Here is a 22,688-nt window from a genome sequence, read left to right on the forward strand (position 1 = left end):
TCTCTATTGGATATATGTTTCTGACAATTCTATATTCAGTGGTCCTAAATAATTTTAGCTTGAAGTCTTTCTGTCTACCCAAGAGACCAGGCTCATAATAATCATTAGTATATAATCATTAGTATATAATCTGATCATGATGCATGATCAGATGATCAGTTTTATCAATGAAAGTTGATAAAAAGGAGATAAAAAAACTGAAGAAAGTTTTATCATACCATTTTCTTTGTCTTAACTGCCTCTTGATCATCTTTAAAGAAAACTAACAGTGTTTTCTCTCTCATATAGACAAAATTTTGGACCCTCCTGAATCTGCTTATTTTGGAGAGCTCTTTGGAGCATTCATAGAGGAGTCAGCCCCTAAAGCTATTACTCCTCTTTTTTGTCAATGTCATGTTTCCTGAATTTCTTTCGCTGACACTGTTCTACAACTAAACATATTCAAAGTATTAGTCTTCCTTCTCTCTCTTTGGAATAAACACCAGGAGTGGATTGAATAGGGTTTTTTTCTTCTGTCCATTGCTTGAGCATAAATAGGCTTTTCTGGAGAGGGAATGGAAAAAAAAAACATTAGGCCTGTCCTTAGCAGACAGTTAATCCATTCTCTGTAAAATGACAGATAAGTTCAATGTAATGTTTTAGTCCCAAAAGCACACATGTCACAATTGAAGGACAAAATAGGCAGACTTTACTTGCGTGCTTTAGTCTTTATTTTTGCTTCTTTTTAACTAAAAAACCACTCCGTATTAAACAAGTTTTCAAAAAATGAGCATCATTTTAATATGCTTTCCAATCAAAAAGATGCTTAACTTAGGAACTGAGAAGTTTGGATTCCAGTTTCAGGTGTTTTTTTTGCTGAAATCAGTTGCTTCGATATCTGATATATATGAGATGTGATTCACATACTGTCTCTTCAGTGAGATGTTTTGTGATTTCAAGATCCACAGTGATTTGTAAAACCAAAATATTAGGAGTTTCTTGGCTGCTCAAATCATGTTTAGTACTGCATCCTTGTTTTCCTGTGTGAATTGCTGTCATGTTCTCTATCCTTTAGAAACATGATAACAAGTGGTACTAACACAGCCTTTTCACACTACAGAAAGGAGCAGTCCTGCATTCTTATTGATCTGATGAAGGAATATCAGAGCTTGAAGTCAACAGTAATGAAAGTCATAGAGAGTGCTAACAGTGCTTCTGTGATCAAATCCATTTGGAAGGATCATGAAGATGTGAGGCGAACATTATCAAAGGTAATTACATATATTTTCCTTTGAAGGATATAAATGATTTTTGAATCAGGTGGATTTTTTTGTTTTGTTTGAAAGGTGCCCTTGACTTGTGTTTAAAGTTCCTTGAATTTACTGTCAAATCTTGTCACACTGACATTTGTCAGGGTTTAAATTTTACAGATTCTGGTGAGGAAAGAATATAGTCCTTTCAGCATTTTGGTGAGATCCATTCCTGTGTATTTTCATTGTTGCTGGTTTTGATTTTAACACCTGTAAGTGCAAAATGGTAATTTATATGGAAAATGTAAGTGGAAAATTATGGAAAGCTCTTTATATAAAATATGTTGATTATGAAAGGATAGTTCCAGTCAATATATTTTAATGTTTTTCTATATTGGGTAATTTTTGAAATAGATAAAAGGCCACAAAAGAACATGAATTGCACACACTTCAGATGTGTGCAATTTTTATGTGTCTCTTTCCCTCAGAGGACTTATTCCATGGGGTACTGGCCATTGAGCAGAGATAAGGAATTTGGATCCCTACATTCCATTCATTTCACTGGATCATATTTCAGAAATTCTAAATTCTGATGTTCAACAGCCTGTCAGGATAAGCAGTTCTGAGTTGAATTCTTTCTGTTCTTTTGGAGGGAAATTTCATTTGGAAGCCTATTGAGCTCTTGTTTAAAAATCTTTCAGTCAGATCAGTACAAACCTCATTCTAAACTGTGCATATTTATGGCCTCTTTCTAATAGACATCTTAAGTAGAACAGAAAACCAGAAGAGAGCTCATCAGTCTAACAAAGAAACTCATGTAACTTCCACGTTTCCTCTCCTTTGAGACTTGGGCTGCAGAGAATTCCATGCTACAACAGTGGCCTGAAGGAATTGGAGTGCAATAAATATTTCTTTTCAGTGAGAGTGTTTTACAGATTTCCCTATGCCTAGGATTGCAAATTTAGTAGTCCTGAAGATTTTGTCTAATTCCTTTCTGAGCACATCTGTACTTTCATTTTCCAGAGTATCTAGTAATATCTGGTTCTAGAATATCTGGAATCTAGAGATTCCAGGATATCTAGTGTTCTCTGGAATATCTAGAATTTTCTAATTCTAAATTTAATTAATTTAGAATTAATGAGAAGACCATGTCAGTTGCTCCGTCTTTTGTGGAACAGTTAAATGGTTTGCTGAATGAGAATTGTCAAATCCATAACACAGGGCTAGGGATGAGTATCTGGGGAACTGGATTTTTCTTTCTTTCTTCATGGCTTCATTAAACAAGCAAATATTTATGTCCACAGCATGAAGCTGCCAAGAATGATCTGAGTGATAAACAAAAAGACCTGGATGCTTTCACTAATAAAGGGAAACATTTGTTAGCAGAATTGAAAAGAGTGCATAACTGCGACTCCACTGCGGTAAAAACAGATATGAACTCTATGGTGGACAAATGGCTAGATGTAAGAGTCTGATGTTTATATGCTCCATATAGTTTTAATGTTTGGCTAAGGTTACAATATTCGTATTTTCTTAGGACCTTAGAGTGCAATTGTTTAGTAAAATTTACTTTGAAGTATATCTCAAAGGTTTAATCACAGGGATTTGGCATCCACTGTACGCATAAAGTTGTGGCATCAATTTGATATATTTTAAATGATGTCTTATAAAAATGTATGAATGTTACTAGTATAAATTTGCTCAATGCATAATTCTGAGATTAAATTTGGGTTGGATTCACACCTAATGTATACCAGCATTACTTTATTAAAGTAAATTGAACTAAATAAATTAGGCAATAAATTACATTAAGTTACACCACAAAAGATATGAATACATTGAGAAAGAAAATACTATAGCACAGAAACATAATATAAAAGCTAGTCATAGAATCACAGATTGGTTTGGGTTGGAAGGGACCTTAAAGATCAACTAGTTCCAGCTCCCTTGTCATGGGCAGGGACACCTTCCACTAGACCAGATTGCTCAAAGCCCTATCCAACCTGACCTTGAACATTTCCAGGGATGGGTCATCTTCAGCTGTTCTGGACAACCTGTTGCAGTGTCTCACCACCCTTATAGTAAAGAATTTATTCGTAATATTTTATATTTTCATATTTATACTGCTTTATTAGCAAATTCCTACACTACATAAGAAAGATAAATGTAGGGGGTTTTAAAAAATAAAGTTTATTTGAATATAAAACTCTCTCCCAGTAAAAATGTACAAATATTTAGAAACAGGTATGTTTTTTGTTAATTTTATGATCTGGGTAAATAAGTTGAAATTAGAATACAAAACTTAGAACTAAATCTAAGAAAATTATTTCACCCAGGCTTACTAATTATTTTTGATGCATTTGTCTTATAACTGGCTGCAAAGTCAAGAAATCTAAAATTAGTTTGTGAATGGTACTGATACATTCTTCTCTCCTAAAAGGTGTCGGAAAGAATTGAAGATAATATCGACCGACTCAGTATAAGCATGTCCCTGTGGGATGACATCCTGAAAACTGGAGATGAATTAGATGGCTGGTCTAATAAGTACATTTCTCAACTGAATGAAGGCATCAACAACTTCAGTAACAGTCAGAGAATGGAGGTCCTCCTGAAAGACTTCCAGGTTCTTATCCATAAATCAGTTATAAAAATGTTCTGGACCAAAATCTCAATGTGAGGCACATAGATAAGACTGTGCTGTTGTAGACCATTGTGTTCTCTGTTCAAGTGGTGGTACCACTAACCCAACAGCCAGCTGAGGGCATTCCAATCCTTTGTTTTGAAGGTGTTTCCTTCTGACAGAAACAAGAATGGCACATCTTACTAAATCTAAACTCCATAGTTATTTTGGTTCTAGGAGTTATATTTGGTTCTAGGCTGAACTCTGTTCCAGTAGAAACTAATGGAAATTTTAGACAACTTCAGCTGAATTTAATTAAAAAATAGTAGTTTCTAAAATCTTATCTAAGAAAGTAGATTTTCCAGACAATAAAAAAGGTGTGCTAGAAGACAAATTTTAATGTCAGGTTCTAACAATTTCAGTTAGATGATGACTTTTTTTCTGGGTAGTGTTAAACTGTTTTAGAAATCTAGCCAGTGTTCAGGATGCATTCTGACTCTATTGGCTTAAAATGTAAATCAAATCAATCATAGAATGAGCCATATTCTACTTCATTTGAAATAAATGATGTCCTTAAGAAGATGCACAGTGAACACATTCAATTAGTATGATATAATATAAAATGTTAATAAATTAGTATTTTCCTCAGGACAAGCTTTATCTAATGCCTTTATAATTATGTAGTAATCAGACCACCTAAATTCATCGCTGTTAAAACTGATTGGGAGTAAAAGCAGACAGTACCCAAACAACAGGTGTACCTGATTTGCAGGAGGGCCAGAAAGCAGAAGGTGTGAGCACTGTGTGTACATTTGCAGTCACAGAATGCATGATCCATAATACTTTCTTTGCACTTTGTTTTGCAAAGGCAAGAGGAAAGGCAGTTCAGTAACAGAAAGGTCCTGCCCTTTCAGCAACCAGAAATAGATGAGCATGGACAGAAACAATCAGTGTACTTTTTATATGGCCAAATTCACTGTCCACTTTCTTGATTAGTCACCTAATATTATATCCTCCCTAACACAAAATACCCCCTGAGTGTCCTTTTGAGGCCACATGAACTTCTACCATTCAGGGCAGATGTTAAATGCAGCAATTTAGTCCTGAAATCCACTGTCCAATCTTTTAACTGGAGTGATCTCCTTGAATTTTTTAGAAAAGCAAATTTGGGTAATAGGCTAGACACACCAATTGCTTGCCTGATACTTCAGAACTACAAATTATGGTATTCTCTTTGCTTTGCTATTATGTTTTTAATAAGTAGAATATTTCTTTATAACTTGGATCTACAAATACAGTAAATACATGGTCCAGATATTTCAGTGCATTTTTAAATTTTCTGTTGATATTAAAATTTATTTCTGTGTCTAATTTTTTTCCAAGAGCTCACTTGTAATAAGAATCAGAGACCACGAGTAATATACTCTGTATACCATTAAGTGGAATCTTAACAACCCCAGAAGATTTTTTCAATCAAATAAACAATGACATTCCTATCTTTATTTTGCCAGTTATAACAAATTAAATCTGTTAGGGCATTTTAAATGCTAATAATGTGTGTGGTTCTTTTAAAGGAGGGGAAAATTTCTTTGAACTGAGTCTAAAAAGAGATGGGAGATTTTTAGAGCAGAAAACTAATTGAACAACAGTGTTTTTCCCCTTATTGCTAAACTTCATTTACATTTTCTTTCATTTTTGAAACTGATGGAGCATCCTTCTGAAAGTCTGAAAGCTTCTTGTATTTTGGTATGAAAGTTTGACCACATCTCTTTTACAGTCTGAAGTCAAGGATAAAGAACTGAAGTTGGAGCAACTTATTTCCAAAATTTCAGAACTCAAAGAATTGACCCATAGTGAAGAGCCTCCTGCAGATCTCCAGGTAAAATAAAGATATTGGTAATCAAACATTGTGCTCGAATAACTGAGATGACATTCCTCCTGAAATTTCTGTTTCTCCTGCACTGCCTTTTTCTTTCAAGGTGACAGATCCAGCATTATTTATTTGTAGCATAACTATTCTTTGTTCATATTTCTTTAGGTAACTTGGGGCTTTTTGTATAAAAAATATGCCATAAAGTATTGAACATTAGAGTTCTCGAAGTATTTTTTAACAAACTGAAATAGAAGACACAGTTTATAATGTTTATATTACATATATACATATGAGACAGACAGATTATATTCTCTACACTGCACAACATTAAGCCACATCATATGTGAGTACATACACAGTTTGCCTGCTTGAAAAAATTAAAATGCAGTAAAATATGTTCATTTGCTTTGTTAACTCAAAGGCATTTTTTAGTGGACTGGAATTAGTGCCCTGAACTAGCTCTTACAAGAGGGGGGTAAAAATAACAAACACGAAGATGAGCTTTTGAACTTTTGGCTAGGTACTTACTTTTTATGTTCTAGGGAAGTCATAAAACCAAAGTATGTTTGATTTCCAACAGAAATTGGTATTTTAAATTATAAACTTTTAATGTCAGAAATTTTAAAAGATAAGCTGACTTCTGCAATTTCAGTAGGCAGGGAAATATCTTGGACATATCAGATATTAGTGGAATGTAATATAACACTGAAGCCTTGTCCACATTTTGCTGTGACCACACACATAAGCCTAAATTACCAATTAGATATAATCAAGAACTCTATAGTATAAAGATGTGCAAGTAATATGGAAGTGTTTATTGTCTCCCAAATTGTTTACTTTACATGAGAAGTTCAGGTTTAATCATATTTCATAATAAATATCTGTCCACTTAGAGAGTGAAACTGAGAGCAAATTATTTTGCAGAATACTCATGTTAATGAACACACACCAATTTCCAACTGCTAAATATGATAAATTAAAAAAAGTGGATCGTACCTACAATAAAATAATTTTCGCTGATATATAAATGCAAATTTGAAAATAAAGCCTAAAAAAATAAATGAATAAAATAAATATCCATAGAAAACATAAATACCCAAATTATTTGCCTACATTAAGCGCTGAATAAGTAAACTGCAGTATGATCAGCTCATATACTAAGAACATAACAATTCTTTAATAGAATGTTCAGTAAGTGCTCATTTAGGAGCCTTGGTAGTCTTGGTGAATGACAGGTTGACTATGAGCTGGCAGTGTGCCCTTGTGTCCAGGAGAGCCAAGGGTATCCCTTCCTTGTGAAGAGTGTGGCCAGCAGGTTGAGGGACGGGATCCTCCCCCTCTACTCAGCCCTAGTGAGGCCACATCTGGCGTTGTGTGTCCAGTTCTTGGCTCCTCAGTACATGAAAGACAAAGAGCTACTGGAGATCCACATCCAGTGGATAGTCACAAAGATGATTTGGGGTCTAGAGCATCTCTCTTATGAGGAGAAACTGTGGGAGTTGGGCCTGTTTAGAGAAGAGAAGACCGCAAGGGGATCTCATCAGTGCATATAAGTATCTCAAAGGCAGGTATCAAGAGGATAGTGCCAGTCTCTTTTCAGTGGTGCCCAGTGACAGGATGAGGAGCAATGGCCATAAACTAAAGCACAAGTTCCACCTCAACATGAGGAAGAATTTTTTTACACTGAGGATGGCAGGGAGGTCGTGGAGTCTCCCTCTCTGGAGACATTCAAAATTCACATGGAGAAGTCCCTGTGTCACCTCCTCTAGGTAACCCTGCCTTGGCAAGGGGGGTTGGATTAAATGATCTTCAGAGGTCCCTTCCACCCCTAATGAGTCTGTGATTCTGATTTATGTATAGTATCTTTTTATGGCTGATTTGATTTACTTTTATTAGTAATATGTGCACAGCTAACATCTAACTATAATTTCACATATTGCTGTCTTTAAAAAGGTTAATGGGCAATAGTCTAACTTATTTTTGAGCTGTCTTCAGTTTTCTGCCTTACACTGAGATACTTTAGGCCTCTCTGCTCTTAAAATTCACCAGTTGATCTTTTTTTTTATAGAGCTAGTTGAATTTACATCATGTTCTGTATATATGGCAAATTAGTAAAGGAAAAAGATCAACTGTTTAATTTTTCAGAATTGGATAATAACTTCAACAGTTTGCAATCTGGCTTTTTATAGTCAGTATCCCTTCTTTGGATTACTGTATATCTAAAGACTGAATCCTAAATGGTTGACATTTTTTATTTATGTAAGTATCTCGAGTTACAGCTGTAAAAAGAGAAAAATTATCATTGTGTGCCACTTTCCTACCTTCCATTTTGCCAATAAGCATTTACCATAATAAAAGTTTTTTTATTAAATGCTTTAATACCTAACATTTTGTTTTTAGTTTATAGAATCAGATTTGAGGCAGAAGTTGGAACATGCCAAAGAAATGTCAGAGACAGCAAAAGAGACCCTGAAAGATTTCAGTACTCAGAAGATGGAGTTACAGAAGTCGATTGGTCAGATGACAGACTGGTTAACACAAGTGGAAGAGATGCTGTTAAGCTGTGCACGTAAACTGGATCCTGAAGTTCTAAATAAAGTAAAGGTTGGTGCTGAAGAAAATTAATATGCTTTTTCTTATGTAGTGATCTTTGGGTTTTTTGATCAGAACTTTTGTTAAGCATTATACTTTAATTTTCATTTAGTAAAAAAATACATATCTCCTGCACAGCTTCTAGATTATTAGCAAATAATACAGTGATAGTTTTTAGGTAGTTCCACCAATGAACAAAAGTTCTGATTTATCAACTTTATACAAATCTTTTAGAAGATTGTAATGAATAATATGGACTTCGTTGTGACAAGAAGTGTTTTTGTTACATTGAACTTCTTAGTTATTACTCCAGGGTATTTGCAAGTCCATTGACTCCCTTGCAATATAAGTTATGAACTTACAACTCATCACAGTAAAAGATGATAAATCAAACTCAATTTTAACACAAACTTCTACATCAGAAGTCCTCCTTAGTCCTCATATATAGCAATTTTTTTGTCTGAAACCTAGGCTCTCTTGATTGCATACAATTATGTGCATCATAACATGACAAATCATACGGAGATTTTTCCGAGTGAGAACATGTTATTGTTGATAGAGTAGCCAATTCACATTTAATTTTCAGACAAATGTTCCTTTTAAGTCAGATATAAAGTCCCTATCATTCAGAAATCCCACCAAATACCAGTGTCATATTGCATATCACATGTACTTTCAGACTTTGCTCAAAATAGCTATTGCTATTCAGTATGCCTTGAAATTTATTTATTTCTAATAGAGTAATAAATCATGAGAAACAACATTTTTTGCATTTCTATGGTGGCTCTTTAATTTCAAGGATTCATCTCACTTGGAAAATTCAGGAAAGGTGATCCATCATTGTGTCTGGGACTTGGAGGAAAGAACATATGGGAGGAGAAGAATGCTTGAGAAAAAGAGGGTTCTTTTGTTTCTTTAAAAATATTGTACTTATGTTATAACTTTATTTTCAGGAAACACAAAAAGACCTTCAGCTTCAGCAAAGCAGCATTGACTCAATGCGTGAGAACCTCAACAGCCTGTGTCGCAAATACCATTCTGTAGAGCTGGAAACTCTTGGTGGCACTGTCACTTTATTGATAAAGAAGTTTGAAGCTGTGAATCTGCTCTGTTCCAGAACACAGGCCAGACTGCAAGAGTCCTTGGAAAAACATTTTCTCTGTGAGTCTTCAGGCTTGTTAGCCCACAGCCATGAATCATTCTGGAGTCTGCCAGAGTCTCCAGTGATTTCACTTGCAATGTCAACTTTATTTTTTGTATGGAGCCTTTCAAAAAGTCCTGTTACCAAATGTTCATCTGATAACAGCTGTGAAACAAAGCATTTGACATAAACAGAACTGAACTTTAACCATTGCATATATAATGTAGTAGGCATGTAACAATGTAACCATGTAATAGGCATGAAAAGGCGCCTTTCCTCGCTCTTAGTCTTCACTTCTTTTGTATAAGTACACTTTGTGTATTTGTCATAAAGAGATATAACCAAATGGAGGTGTTTATAGTGTAAAAGTACCCATATGAAGTATTTTCTGGGCTCATTGGATAGTCAGTGGAGAAAAATAAGTAATTTTTAATCTTATTTATTAAGATATTATTAAGATATTAATCTAGATTATATCTTGCATAAAATTGGGACATATAAACTGAAAAAGCCCATCTTTTCCTGTTGACTGCAAAGGGCAGCCTAGTGTGACTATTCAAATTTGGATATTTACAGCGGAAACATCTACCTTTTTGTGAAATTAATCTCACTCCCCATAGTTATTGAAGGCAACGAGACTTATCTTGTTGGCTTTTACACACTGTTCCTGAAGGATAAAAGAGTTGCTTAAAACAGCTGTATAGTATTGTGAATAATGCTGTGTCTCACAAAAATATTCTCTTCTCTATACTTTTTTATTAAATAAGATTCTGTGCAAGAATTCCAGGAATGGTTTTCTGGTGTGAAGGCTGCAGTGAAAGAATCATCTGACAGGTCTGGGGACAGCAAAACCATAGAGGCAAAGCTACACGACTTGCAGGTATAGTGAACACATTAAAAAAAAACCCAGTAATTAGCAATTTAATATAGGTAACCAATTATATCTCTAAAATAATTTGTAGACACTAACATATTTATCAGTTTTGCTTTTAAAAATTTAATATAAGGATTGTTCAAGGCAGCAATATGTACGATAGAAGGAATACAGTGAAAACTGTTCACACTTCTGAGGGATCAGAATTTAATTTCTGGAAGGTTTATATGTAACTAAACCATTCTTGTTTCTGATTTTTAATATTTTTTCCTTTTTTTACCTTCTTTCTCTTCCTTTTTCAATTTTTTATTTACACTATTACTTAATCAACACTTCAGATTAACACTGATATGTCAAAGCTTATATGTATATACTTTCGGTGAGACAGAACATAAATAGCAGACACCTACTGTAAACAGCCCTAATTCTTGAAATGTGTAATGTCTTCAGGACATGATTGAACTATCCAGAGAAAACCATGACTACCTTGGGATCAAATAGGAAAATTGAGTGCTGTGAATTGTAGCACCACTTATTAAAATTTTATATGAACTATCTGCTTAGAATTGTTTCCATAGCTAGACATGGTTCTCATCTTGTTGGGGAAATCGGACCACTTCTCATAGAAGTATTGCTTATCTTTAGTTATCAAATCTTGCATGTTTAAACTAAATTCTTTCATTATACAGGGTGTGCTGGATTCTGTTAGTGAGGGACAGAACAAATTAGATGCTGCCTGCAAGGAAGGAGAAAATTTGTATGGTTGTTTACCCAAACCAGTTGTGAGCCATATTCAGGAGCAAATAGCAAAGTCTAAGCAGAACTTCCAGGAATTCCTCAACCAGTGTCTGAATGACAAGAAGGCCCTGGAAGCTTGTGCCTCACACCTGGAAAAGTAAGTAATACCAGTAGTCACAAATGGAGTGCATGAAATTGTCTGGCTGCAGAACTGTGGGGCAATATATGAAATTACTTCCAGTTGCTCTAGTCCTGTTTGCTTTTTTCTTTGGAAATGTTTAAGAGAAATTGAAGTTCTCTGATGAAAATGAAGCAAGAGGTCTTGCTCCAAGGGTATCGATTTGGTTAAAGAGTGGAGGATCAGAGTCATATATGCAGAAGTTCTCTGTAGCTTATGCAACCCCAAATCAGCAGTTGGGATTTCAGTAATTTAAATGCCATTTCCTGGAAGGAAAAGGTGTGATAAGTGTTCAATTTCTGCATTGGAGTTTGAAGATAGTTTGCTTTTTATACAGCACGTGCCTGTTTTGTCCCATTCCAGATGGACAGAATTACTAAGGAGCTAAGAAGAAAACACTCTTAAATTACTGCTCAGGGCTGGAATTATGGGAGTTAAAATTTTTTCAGATCTAGCTAGATTCAAAACTCTTGCTAATTGAAAACAGTGTAGCAGTAATGGGTGAAACAGCAGGATGAGATTGTGTGCCTTCATTAAAGGAAAATGTTTTCAAACTTACTGCCAGAACTTGTTTTGCTGAGTTTCAGGCACTCCAGATTCCAGTTCTCTTCTGTTAGAGAAATTGAAAACACAATGCTTCAGCTGTTCTAAGTGTCAGTGCTGACAAAAAGCCCACTTTTATCCATTTTTCATTCTTAGACTGAATCATTATAAGATTTTGGAAAAAGCTTTCTTTTGGTCTGCTTTTATTGAATCTGGTAATAAGTAAAAGCACTGTCTCTTTAAATCTTGGAGGCTTCTGTTCTGCCTGTAGTTCCCATGATTTTGCTGAACATTTTTAGAGAGTTGCTGAATATTTTTAGATTAGTAGTCACTGCAGAATTATGTTTTATGTACAACTCTTATTCTCAACTTATGAAATGGATACCCAGTCTTGTGGATATTAACTTCTTACTAATTTTACTGCATTTGAGAAGTATTTTTAAGGGAGTATGTATCTGTTCCATAGCTTTGAAGATCAGTACAAGAAACTTGGCCTGTGGATGCATGACATGGAAGAAAGAATAAGCACAGAAGCATTAGGAGAGAGCAAGCAGCTTATTTCTGAGAAGAAAAAGGAGGTGCAAAAAGTGGAAAAATTCCTGGAAGAGTTGCTGAATTCAAGGTATATTGAAAGTACATTTTCTAAAATACTCTCACTTTTTCCTCTGCTAAAGCAATAGTAAAACTGAACTGTCTGTGAATAGAGGGTAAATCCAGATACTTCCAGTTTTAAGGAATTTCAACGAACTCCAATATTTGGTGTTGATACATTTCTTACTAAGAAAAGCTTATCATACTTCATTAATAAATGGAAACTGAAAAATATAATTTTAAAAAATAAATCTTGAAAATATTGCTTTTACAAACAATAGTGAAAATTACATTTATCATTATATCCATTTAAAAATTTTCTTTCCTTCTATCCTGCAACAGTCAGATCCAACCAGGTTAACAGAATCCCCTTTCCATACAGCTGGCTTTATAAAAGAGCTCAAATAGCATCCACATTGGCTATGAAATCTTTCTAAAATTCAGAATTAGCCAATAGATGATGAAGTAATTGCTGTTTTGAGTACACAGTGGTTTTTTCAAATGCTTTTTTTATTATCAGGTTGCTGAAGATAGAACAGAAATAGTAGTCAGTTGTTCAAGCCTCACAGCATGCTAAAAACAAACACCCCGTCACTCCCTATCCCCTTGAGACTGATGCAAGACATTTTGGTCTGAGGCAAATTCCCTGTAATCACTGGATATCAGGAAGGGTGATCAAGTAGATTGAGATTAGCTGAGGCTGTATAAACCCAGTTTTAATCCCTTTTACTAACCCTTGTACTGAACCCCAGAGTCAGTGTCTAATCCTGGAAAAATGCCTGACCTTTCCATCATGCCTTCCTACCTGTCAAAGACTATAAACTTCTTAGAAGCTTTAGCAGGTGCAAAAAGGTAGCAGTTCATATAGAACTGGAAAGTTTGACATCTGAAAAGAAAATTAAGTTAGCTTTTAATTTAAATGTGTAACACAAAGATTTCAGCGTGATCATTCTGAGCTACAAAATCTGCATAAATGGCACTGCACTGAAGAAAAGATATTAATCAGTACACACTGCTTATATTTGCTTTCAGTCCTTCCTAGATTATTTTTTCTGTTAATTATTAGCTCTGTCACTGGTGAAGTAGGTGATTATAACAGCAACCAATAATTTCTGATAGTTTCTATAATAATTTATGCTTTCTGAAACTGATTTCCACTCTCATTATTTTTTTTCAGGGAATCTTTTGATCAGTTGTCCCAAATGGCACAGACTTTAAATGAAGAAGGCCATGGTGCAGGGAGGGAAGTGCGTCTGGCTTCTCAGCATCTCACCAATTATCAAAACATGGTCAAATGTGTCAAGGAGAAGCTGCGAACTTGTCAGCTTGCACTCCAAGAGCATCTCACTCTGGAGGAGGCATCAGAGAGTATGTGGTCATGGGTGAAAGAGGTTCAAGATAAACTGGCATCATCACAGAGCACTTTTGGTAGCAAAGCCACACTGGAGAGACGACTGACACAAATTCAGGTAAATGAGGATCAAACTAGAGATTACACGTCAAGATTAATATTAGGTGTGAGCCATATCTATGGAAAAAGGTATATTTTTATATTTTATTCTTTTATAGTTATGAAGAAGAAGAATTTAAGGTGATCTTCATAAATTGGGATGGGAAGTATGAAAAACAGGATGAAGTTTAATGGAGATAGGTGCCAGGTATTACATTTCATAAGGAATAACGGACTATGAAAATGTATATTCAGGTCCCAAAAAGGTTTCTAATAGAGGAAAAGCCTTGGAATAATTGACAAAAAAAGTCTGTGGTGTGTCCATGATAGGAGATCTTCAGGAAGAGGTTAGATAAACATGTATTAGGAAGATCATCAAGGTAGAAGATCCTGCCATGGTCTTTCTTGAGACTTCTTCTAGCTGCATGATTCTGTCTTATTGTGCTGTGTTTGACCTCTTCATTATCTGCTGCAAGGTGAACAATATTTTAGGATGACCAATGCAGTAAAAAAGCTGTATAACTGCGGGAAAAACTACTGGGTCACCTGCACATGGTAAGGTACAGGCACTTACAAAAAGAGGTGCCTAGAAATTCATACTGGTATGATTATCAAGGATAAATGAGTTCAGAGAAGATGGTGTCCACTGTTTAAAGAATAACAGCTTTCATTTCTCATCAGGTTACATTTGATATTCTGACTCATTTTGCCTCACAGGAGATCCTCTTACTCAAAGGTGATGGTGAAGTTAAGCTGAACATGGCCATTGGAAAAGGAGAACAAGCACTTAAAAGCAGCAATGAAGAAGGACAAAAAGTGATACAAACCGAGCTAGAGACATTGAAGGATGTATGGAATGACATCATCAGTACTTCAGTGAACTGGCAAAGGTAAGATAAGACTACTTGGAAAACACAGGTTTGCTGCCATGTTTGCTCACAGAGAGTGGTACCTCACTGCGTGTAGGAGTACATTCATTCATTACTGGTACGTGAGGGGAAATGTACATTGTCAGAGAGAATCAAAATTGCCTGGGAAAAATATGTCCTTTTAAAAAAAAAAAGATGAGTTGACCCTATCAAATGAATCAAATTTCTTATGAGATGGTACTTGATAGTAATTTAAAAATGAATAGAAATCACACAAATGCATACAGAGAAAAATCCGGAAAGGGCTTTCTGAGTTATTGAGCCTGTACTTGGGCAGGACCAAGAACATGTGACTGATATTTGCCTACCTCTTCCATACAAAACTCTAGGAAGGTTTCTCAATTCTGTTTTTCATTACTTTTTTTAATTAAAAAACAAAATTCTAATATCAACTACAAATAATCTTTCTTGCATATTAAGCTGATTTCATCTTGTTTTAACCTCAGTAGAAATGGGAAGTTTTTCTAACTGTCTATATGAGACTGTTTTATTCACTAGATTGAAGACTATCACTAGTTTGTCTACACTTTTCTTAAAATATAATAACTGAAAGTGGGCTGCCATCTTACTGTATTTAAGACTTTACTAATTCTGCATAGTGTATCAGTACTTTCCATTCCCTTCACGTAACACTCTTCCTAATCCTCTCCAGAATGAGATTTTCCTTTCTTCTCAATAGTATAATTTTGCTGAATTTTGTTTACTTTATCCTCTATCTTCAAATCCTTTTTCACAGTACTAAACCTAGGCAGTTATACCCAATTTTGTATTTGTAGATCTATCTGATTTCTCCTTCCTAAGTAAGCATTATTTTCACCATAAAATTCTATCTTTTTAAAATTTCTTTTAAGAACATCTGACATTTAAATCCTGTCATCCAAACTAGTTGCAGCTGCTTCCTTGTTGCCGTCATTTGTAGGTTTTACAAGCACCCTCTATTCTATCATCCCAGGCATTACCGGATAGAAATTACTCTTGGTGAGCTTTTGCATGATCCTGCTTCCTTAGTTCTCTAATAAAACCTAAAAAATCAGAAAGGTCACAAATCTGTATTTTAGATAATCAGAGTGCTAGGATATCTGGGTCCTAAATATCAGTGGGGAGAGCCATGGGATGGATAAATTGGATTTTTGCAATTGAAAGTGGTGCCACTTTCTTAGTTACTCCAAAATTGTAACCGAATCGCATGTAAAAAATTATAATGGGCTGTCTTCAATATGTCACTCAAATTTCAGCCAATTTTTGTCATAAAATACTGTTTAGATTAAATTAGATCTTTGCATTTTGAGTGAAATCCTTACCACACGCTTGACTATCACTGAGTCCAGTGGAATGAGAATTACATTCCTCAGCATGGATCCCAGAGAAATACCGTGATCTAGTAGGAGGAGCAATATATGACAGGAGAATTTGTTATAAATTTTAAATGGTACTATAGATAATTGATTTGTTTTTTCAAAACTTGGCTGATTATCTCCTAATTGACAATAATTTCATAGGCTGCTGGATATTTTATTACTCCAGTAATGCTCAGTATTTTACTTTGCTGTACAGACACTGAAATGTGCTTTTAATTAGTCTGAGACAGATAGATCACTCATGTAACCTGAAATAGGGAAGCACTTGCATTAGGTTGTACCTAGTAGCCCAAAACCCACAGGAATTCTAGAATAACTAGGATCTAAATTAATACAGAAAACTAAAGCAAGATGCAGAAAAAAACATATTCTAAATATGCATGGCTACAGACTGTGTAACAAGGTATAAGCATACTCTTTTTTTTCCAAATGTTCAGAAGTTCTCATCCGCACTTTGTATGTTTCTTTTACTGTAAGCTGCCTAGATTCTGTTATTAGCCAGTGGAATGACTATCTGGAAAGGAAGAACCAGCTGGAACAGTGGTTAGAGAAATTGGATCGCAAAGTGGAACAGCCTTTAGAACCACAGATTGGTCTGAAGGAGAAGTTTGCTCAACTGGACCACTTCCAGGCTATTGTTTCTGAGATAGAGGATCACTCTGATGATTTACAGCAACTCATTGACAAAGCTGTGGAACTATATGAAAAAACGGGAGATGATTCTTTTGGAGATGCAGCTCAGGAAGAGCTAAAAACACAGTTTAATGACATCTCAACTGTGGCCAAGGTAAGATAAAGATCTCCATTTCAAATAAATAAAATGTTTAAACTTTTGTATATATAACTAAAAATTTTATTTTTGTAATTTTTTAGTAACTAAAGGATTGACTGTGTTTGAATCATCTTGCCTCTATTATGGTTAAGTCTAGTAAAAAATTGGATACAGTTTAGTAAAATTCAATGGAATGCAAAAACTGTATTGGGAATTTAAATTTCTATGGTTATTTTTGAAAAGTGAAGGCCATATATTTTATTCCTAGTTTCATAAATACAGTAGTATTTCTGATATTCTTAAAGATTTATGTTCCTCTAACTCTTTTTCATTCATTCCTAGCACTTTTTTTTTACCTAGATGGGGAAGAATGAAATGCCTTCCTGAGAGACAGAATAAAATGCTTCCCTGACATATTGTCAGAAAGAGAAATCCTATTGTCAAAAAGATAAATGCCCATATTTTGTGGTGTTTCAAGTCACTAAGCACTGCACATGCTATACAGATATTCTGTTTGGTTTCTAAGGAAAAACCTATGAGCTGACTGAGACCTTCTGCCAACCAGATGAGGACAGCGAAACAATTTGCCTCCATTCTCCCTTTCTACTGGTGCTACATTTTGGTGTGAGCAATGTGAACAGAGATGCATGGCTTTCTTTACTGAGGCTCTTTTACTTCCCTAGAAAGGCTATTTTGTTTGCAGTCGGGTGTATGTGGACGTTTTCTTACCCTGTTGTTCCACAAAATGCATTAAGATATAAAAGCTTTGAGGATTTACTTTAGATCATCTTTGTTTAGCTAGTAACCATCCATTGTCTAATTGATCCAAAAGATTTTGAGAAATTATGATAATTATTTTCAGAGGGAACAGTAGGATTTATTAATCTAACTTAGTTTTTAAAAGCATCTGTTGAATGTTGAGTTAATCAAAGTTAAAAATAACTGAGTTTAACTTTTAGGTGGTTTAATTCGAAACTGTTTTCAAGACTCTTCAATCTAGATTAGAGTATCCACACAGTAGTAAAAAACTATTTGATTAGCTCACTTCACTTTTGGTTAGTTCTGATAAATACTCATTAGGGCTATCTCACAAGAATATAGCAACAAATCTAGTCTGTCAGACTAAAGGCAAATCTAGGCCACTATACTCCTTCACTGTTTTGTAGTAAGGTAAACTGATGCACTTTAAGCTTACATTAAAAAGCTAAGATAGAGCCAGGAGGCAGTTGTATGTCTGTGTCAAGGAAAGCATCCTCCAGGACTGCAGGGCAGATAGCTGTGGACAGCTGCCACCCCTGATCTGATGGTCAAAATGGGACTCATCACCATAAGAACCTTTTGCACTTCTGACCACTGGAACTCCTCCTTTGTGGTCTTCCTGTGAGGCATCTCTATGACTCTGCTTAGCATTTGTAAATACTTGGTGCTTATAAATATTCTAAATAAGAGCTGTGTTTCTGGTAGCAATGCTGCTTCCTGGGAGTACTCAGGGGTGATCTGCAAGACTCTCCAGAGTGTATCGGGAAAAAGGCCTGCTGGAGTTGCACAACTGCAGCATTGATATCTATTAAACAATACATTAGACTGTGTTAACTTTTGTGCTCATCTTCAGATGGCCTGTGCTCCAGCAGAAAATGCTCGTCCAGACCAACTTGACCCAAACCTTGTGCAGTGTAGCACTGTGTTCTGCTGCTACAAGCTGTACTCTATCCAGTATGCACACTATAAAGTCAAACCAGCCTTGCATACTTAAACCAGCATAGTATTTAAGTACTTTAATGGTCTTTTTTTTTTCCCCATCTGAATGATAGGAGAAAATGAGGAAAGTGGAAGATATTGTGAAGGATCATTTGCTCTACCTTGATGCTGTGCATGAATTCACAGACTGGCTGCATTCTGCAAAGGAAGAGCTTCACCGCTGGTCAGATGCATCTGGAGATACACCAACTATACAGAAGAAGCTGGCCAAAATCAATGTAAGATAAGTTAGCTTTCTTCTGTAATTCAGACTCTATGCTCTAAAATAAGCCCGAGTCAAACACTTGTGGGATCTTCAGTTATCTGAAAGCAAGCTTTCTAAGCTGTGCTTTGTTTTTCACTCCCTTCCCGGTATTAACAGATGGAGTAAAAGTATAATCAGATTTGTTAGTCACAGCACACATGGAAACAATTTACCAGAGCTGAAGCCTAGTGGCATCACAGAAGAATGTTGCTTAGCTGATTAATGAAAATGCTTCTGTCCTCATCCCCAAATATGCTTTCTCCATGAGCAGAATTGTCTGAATCAAAAGTCAGAAACAACCTTTTCTGCTTTGCATGAAATGGAGACGTGTAAAACAGCACAAGGATTGTCCTCCCCAAATACAGTAGAAATGTATGGGTTGCCTCTCTGTGTGTATTCTCCGTAGCCTGCATCTATTCTTCGGTATTTGAGTGCCTAAGCAGTTTTCATATTCCTGAATGCAGCATTAAAGCAGACTGCATGTTTTGCTTGTGTCTGGTGTTTACTTTCAGATACTTATAACATTTTACTCTGCTCCTAAGCATGAGAGAGTGGGCCAGTGAACTTGAATGCTCTTTGAAGATTCAGGATCCCCAAAATCAAATTACAGATTTGTTGTACACTCTTGGGTAGTTTTTCAGTCTCCTTTGTGCTCAAACTCCTGATCTTTTAAACAGGAAGGGGAGGAGATAGCAGTGTCTAGCTCATAGGACTAACAAGAGAAGAAATAACATCACTCTAGCATGCAGTGTTTGGGATGGTATTTATATTCTCTAGTTTCTTAAGCTGAGAGGCCTCAAAATTCCCTTGTATGAGATATGTGAGACTGAAAGAGGACACTGTAGAACAAATTCAGCTCTGGAAAAAAAACTCAGAAAAAAACCTCGTGCAATCAGTTTTGGCGCACCACAGGTCACGGGCAGGCTGTAAACTGCAGTTACGTTTTTAAGACTGCTCCAAGCAGCTACACACCAGCCTTTCTTTTTGCAAAGATCACAACAAAGTCGTTATGTTCCGAATCTCAGCCTAAAACGTTATTTTCAGCGTCTAAACCACGTGCGTTCTTTCTCTCCAAAGCTTATGACAGCTTCAGAATCGCTTAATCCATGCAAGGCCCGCACACCTCTATTGGGTTTTATTCCCCCCGGTCCCCGGCGGCGATTCCCAGAGTCGCGGCTCGGTGCGGGACGGGACGGGACGGTACGGGAGGAGACGGGACGCGTCCCCCGGGCGGGCCCCCGTTCGCGGCCATGGCGATGGCGGCCCCCGGGTTACCATGGCAATGTCGCCCTGCAGGAGCTGGTGGAGTCCCGGCAGGCCGGCGCGGGCCGGCTGTGCCGAGTGGAGACGCTGGCCCCCGCCGCGAAGCGCGGCACCACGGCCGGCGGGTGCCAGCTGCTGGCGGCCGAGATGCAGGCGCTGCAGGCGGACTGGCGGCAGTGGGAGGAGAGCGCCCGCCGCAGCCAGGGCGGCCTGCGGGACCTGCTGAGCCAGATGGCCCTGTCGGAGCGGGAGTTCGCGGCGCAGGCCGGGCGGCTGGAGGAGGCTGTGCAGCGGCTCGGCGGGCAGCTGGCCGCCTGGTCCCAGGGGCTGGTCCCCGCCGACAGCCGGCACACCGACGCCGAGGTCGTGGAGAGCTGGCGCAAGGAGAAAGTAAGGGCATGCTTCTTTTCCTAGCAGCTTCTTGGTTGTAAATGTGTGGTCACTGTGGGCAGGAAACTTCCACCAAGCGGGGCTGTCAGGTAGAAATGTAATAAAGATGTACTCGTGAGAGATATTTCCATGAAATCCCAGCTATCCAAACTCTTTTTAAAACTGTGATCACAGTTGGCAGAAGACATTCTCCCCTTGGCCTCTGCCGTACAAGGCTTAGCAAACGCTGCCTGGATTTTAGGTGTTAAAACCAGGGCTCGCCCCTGTGATAAAGCCAAGGAGCTGGCACACCGGCTCTGAGCCGCGCTTCCAAGCTGCTCAGTGTTTCAAACTGGAATAGCACTTGATGGAGGAAATGTGAAGCATTTCCTAAAAGCCAAGTAAGCAACTGGAGCCATTTCTGACTTCAAGTTTGTTTGGAGTGTGTTGAGCTTATACTTTCCTTCTCTTGATATGTCCTTTACACTCTGCACATTGAAATCTTATCCAATATTTAAAGAAGTTATTCTGTAAATTTGCTAATTGCTAATTGCTTTGGAATGCAGTGGAATTTAGAGAAATAGAGGTTGTTTCTGTTTCTAATTGTCTTCTAGCAAAAATATTCCTCATGAATGTATCACACACACACTATATAAATATATACATATATTTGCAACAGGCAAGATGCTTCTTTGTATGTATCTCAGCTACAGTGAATCAGAGATGTTGATGAAAGATACAGAGTATTTCCCTTACAGGGTAGTGTTGCAGTAAAACAGTTTCAGTAAAGACAGAAAGGTGTGTAATGCCTGCTTTCTGCCCCCTTAACTGAAATCATATTCAAAAAAAACCCAAAACACCTTCCTTTTGAACTGAGATTATTAATCTTTTTCTCCAGTATCCAAAACAAGTTATTTCTGTGGCTTCCTCTTTCACAGAATTCCTTGCACAGATTTATAGAAACCGCTTGCTTGAATGCTTGTATGTATCCATAGGAGCAACAAAGCTGACATTAAGTTGCAGCAAATAGTGGTACAAATATGCAAGTATATATGTTTTTAAAAAGGAAAGGAAGACATGGGATTGTCATAAACACACCAGGCATTTTTTATTTCATAAATGGAAAAGTACTAAATTCAAAAGATATTGCTTTTATTAGTAGTATATATAATATGCATGTACTGTAGCTCTATGTAACAGTTGTAAACTTTGGCTAATGAGGAAAATGCAGCAGCATCTCAAGATATAACTATGCACAGCACTACTATGTAATTTTATTTATAGTTAGAGGAACTGTGACAGTACTCCTTCCATTTCTGGACCCCAGGGATAGGTTCTATTGTGAACATAAAATAGCACTGCAGCTTTCCATTTCCATTGTTTCACAGTGATTCTGTTGCCATGTAAGCCAAGGCCACAAATTAAAAATGCATTTCCTAATTCTCAGAATTATCAAGCTCATTCGGTTACTGTGTTATACTCAAGCTCTGTTCCCTTAGGTGCAACATAAGAGCAACAGATTTTGCACTTGGAATTCAGCAAATTATTTTTGTAATTGTCAGATTCAAAATTAAATCTAGGTGGTTGCAACAGTGTTATCACTGTTTCTGTATGGAAAAACGGCATAGTTAAATTTACCCTGTTTTGCAAGTTATTGTTCCTGTTCATTAGTAGGTTATGCCTGAGGCTGTATGTCATCAGAATAACCTTTTAGTAGTTTTTGAGGTAGGTTATTTGAAACAGAAAAATTGTATTGAAACCAGGCAGTTTTAAGCCTATACTAGTGTTAAGGCATGCTTTCTTTACCAAAAAAAAGAGGTGTTCGTATTTCATTATGGTCATTCCTGCCCTAGGCAATTTGTGACATTCTGTGTGGTGTCCATTGTGTTGTTATTTCTAATGCTTTCAAAAAATCCTTTAAGTAGTTTAACATAAAGTAACATAAGCAAAAAGGAGTTTGTTTAAGGGTTTTTTCTAAGCATCATTGCTATTACATAATTACTTAATTCAAATTCTACGTTATATGACATTGAAACAAACTGGCAGTGTTTAATGTAAAAGTGGCTTTTAATCATGATTGAACAGATTGCTGCTGTATGAGTGGCTCAAAGAAGATAAAATCCATAATATGAATAATGTTAGTCAGAGGAGTCCTGAAAAATCTGC

General features: G+C 36.6%; 1 protein-coding gene across 16 annotated transcripts in view; it reads left to right on the plus strand.

Annotated features, from left to right (window-relative positions):
* The window catches only part of SYNE1 (spectrin repeat containing nuclear envelope protein 1), a 300,346-nt gene that overhangs the window by 123,564 nt on the left and 154,094 nt on the right, over positions 1-22,688 (plus strand). For all 16 annotated transcript variants that reach the window (XM_051801628.1, XM_051801638.1, XM_051801639.1 and 13 more), the window contains 14 exons: positions 1,100-1,250; positions 2,534-2,692; positions 3,670-3,852; positions 5,627-5,728; positions 8,123-8,326; positions 9,268-9,475; positions 10,223-10,335; positions 11,019-11,224; positions 12,255-12,410; positions 13,557-13,848; positions 14,547-14,719; positions 16,594-16,903; positions 18,700-18,864; positions 20,187-20,543. In XM_051801628.1, coding sequence (XP_051657588.1) covers positions 1,100-1,250; positions 2,534-2,692; positions 3,670-3,852; positions 5,627-5,728; positions 8,123-8,326; positions 9,268-9,475; positions 10,223-10,335; positions 11,019-11,224; positions 12,255-12,410; positions 13,557-13,848; positions 14,547-14,719; positions 16,594-16,903; positions 18,700-18,864; positions 20,187-20,543 — 2,779 coding nt within the window. The remainder of the gene's footprint in view (positions 1-1,099; positions 1,251-2,533; positions 2,693-3,669; positions 3,853-5,626; positions 5,729-8,122; positions 8,327-9,267; positions 9,476-10,222; positions 10,336-11,018; positions 11,225-12,254; positions 12,411-13,556; positions 13,849-14,546; positions 14,720-16,593; positions 16,904-18,699; positions 18,865-20,186; positions 20,544-22,688) is intronic.

This window comes from Manacus candei, unplaced genomic scaffold (genome assembly GCF_025592945.1).
Source record: "Manacus candei isolate 608988 ecotype Guabito, Panama unplaced genomic scaffold, ASM2559294v1 h1tg000052l, whole genome shotgun sequence".
NCBI lineage: Eukaryota > Metazoa > Chordata > Aves > Passeriformes > Pipridae > Manacus > Manacus candei.